The sequence below is a fragment of the Emiliania huxleyi genome, assembly GCF_000372725.1.
Source record: "Emiliania huxleyi CCMP1516 unplaced genomic scaffold EMIHUscaffold_7940, whole genome shotgun sequence".
Taxonomy (NCBI): Eukaryota; Haptophyta; order Isochrysidales; family Noelaerhabdaceae; genus Emiliania; species Emiliania huxleyi.
In genome coordinates this window covers 1-1300 of record NW_005196065.1, presented here as the reverse complement: position 1 = coordinate 1300, position 1300 = coordinate 1, and the positions used below count along the sequence as shown (strand labels likewise).

The 1300-nt window shown below is 64.6% G+C and overlaps 1 protein-coding gene across 1 annotated transcript; it reads left to right on the top strand.

Moving 5' to 3' along the window:
- Positions 1–15: 15 nt before the first annotated feature.
- On the top strand, positions 16–760 carry EMIHUDRAFT_258627 (hypothetical protein; the record flags this gene model as incomplete). The annotated part of the gene is made up of 2 exons (XM_005759768.1): positions 16–66; positions 473–760. 2 exons carry the CDS (start codon positions 16–18, stop codon positions 758–760), a joined length of 339 nt encoding a protein of 112 aa, XP_005759825.1.
- Between the last annotated feature and the right edge of the window lie 540 nt (positions 761–1300).

The window sequence follows — 1300 nt, the reverse complement described above, 5'->3', positions numbered from 1 at the left end:
GCGTCCCGGATCGCGATGGGCGGGGCCGCCGAGCCGCAGCCCGCGTTGCTCGACGCGATCCGCGCGGTGCCCGGGGAGAGAGAGAGAGAGAGAGAGAGAGAGAGAGAGAGAGAGAGAGAGAGAGAGAGAGAGAGAGAGAGAGAGAGAGAGAGAGAGAGAGAGAGAGAGAGAGAGAGAGAGAGAGAGAGAGAGAGAGAGAGAGAGAGAGAGAGAGAGAGAGAGAGAGAGAGAGAGAGAGAGAGAGAGAGAGAGATGTTGAGAGGCCGCGACCGGAGAGAGATGTTCAGAGGCTGCGACCGGAGAGAGAGAGATGTTGAGAGGCTGCGACAGGAGAGCGGGGACACTCTGGAGCGACGCGCAGACGCGCAGACACTCAGCGCGCATGCTCGGTGCGTGCGTGTGTGCGCGCGTGCGGGGTGGGGGGCGAGGGCGGGGACGTCTACCTACCTCACCTTACCTCCTCTTGCGCCAGGTCCCCGAGCGGAAGCTCCTCGTCGAGTCGGACTGCGCGGACGAGCGGAGCGCGACGCTCGCCCTGCCGCTGGCGCTGAGGCTCGTCGCGGACGCGCGCGGGTGGACGCTGGAGCGCGCGGCGCGCACGACGACGGAGAACGGGCTCCGCTTTCTCCGGGGCGACGACGGCGACGACCGCGACGCGGGCGGGGCGGAGCGGCCCGTGTGTGTTGCGTGCGAACCCACTGCGGGGAGTGACGAGAGTGCGAGGCCGCGGCTCCTTGTGGTCTCGCAGTGCTCGAGATAGATCGGGATGTGATCTGTGATCTGTGAGGGTCTGTTCAAGTCTTAAAGGCAAAACACAACGCTCTGCGGTTGGTGCACCCCCCACACTGACACATTCCCCTCATCCCCTACCCTTGGCTGAGCACATCTACCTGCGAGCTAGCCTCTCCGCATTTTCTCTTCCAGTCATCCGCCCGCGCCGCGCGCCATCTCTGGGCGTCTAGTGCAGCCACTGACAGAGCTATTCCGAAGGAGTGGTCGACGCCTCGCCTAGAGTTCGGGTGGACTTGCGCACTGCTTAGCCCTGAGGGGGGAGTGTGTGTGAGGTGGTGTAATGTCGTCCCGTTTCAGGCGGCAGGTCAGGGGATTAGCCGGGAGGATTCGGCAGCTCAGCCGGGGGCTGAGCGAAAACAGGCAGCCTTCCGCTCGCGCCGAAATTCACAGCCCTCCCGGGCCGCCGGGGAGCTCCTTGGATCGGCCAAAACTCCCCGCTTTTCCTGTTCCTGGACTGTCCGGGCCTCGAGGGGTGAGAGTATTGGGTGGGCGAGGGCAGTACATCTGG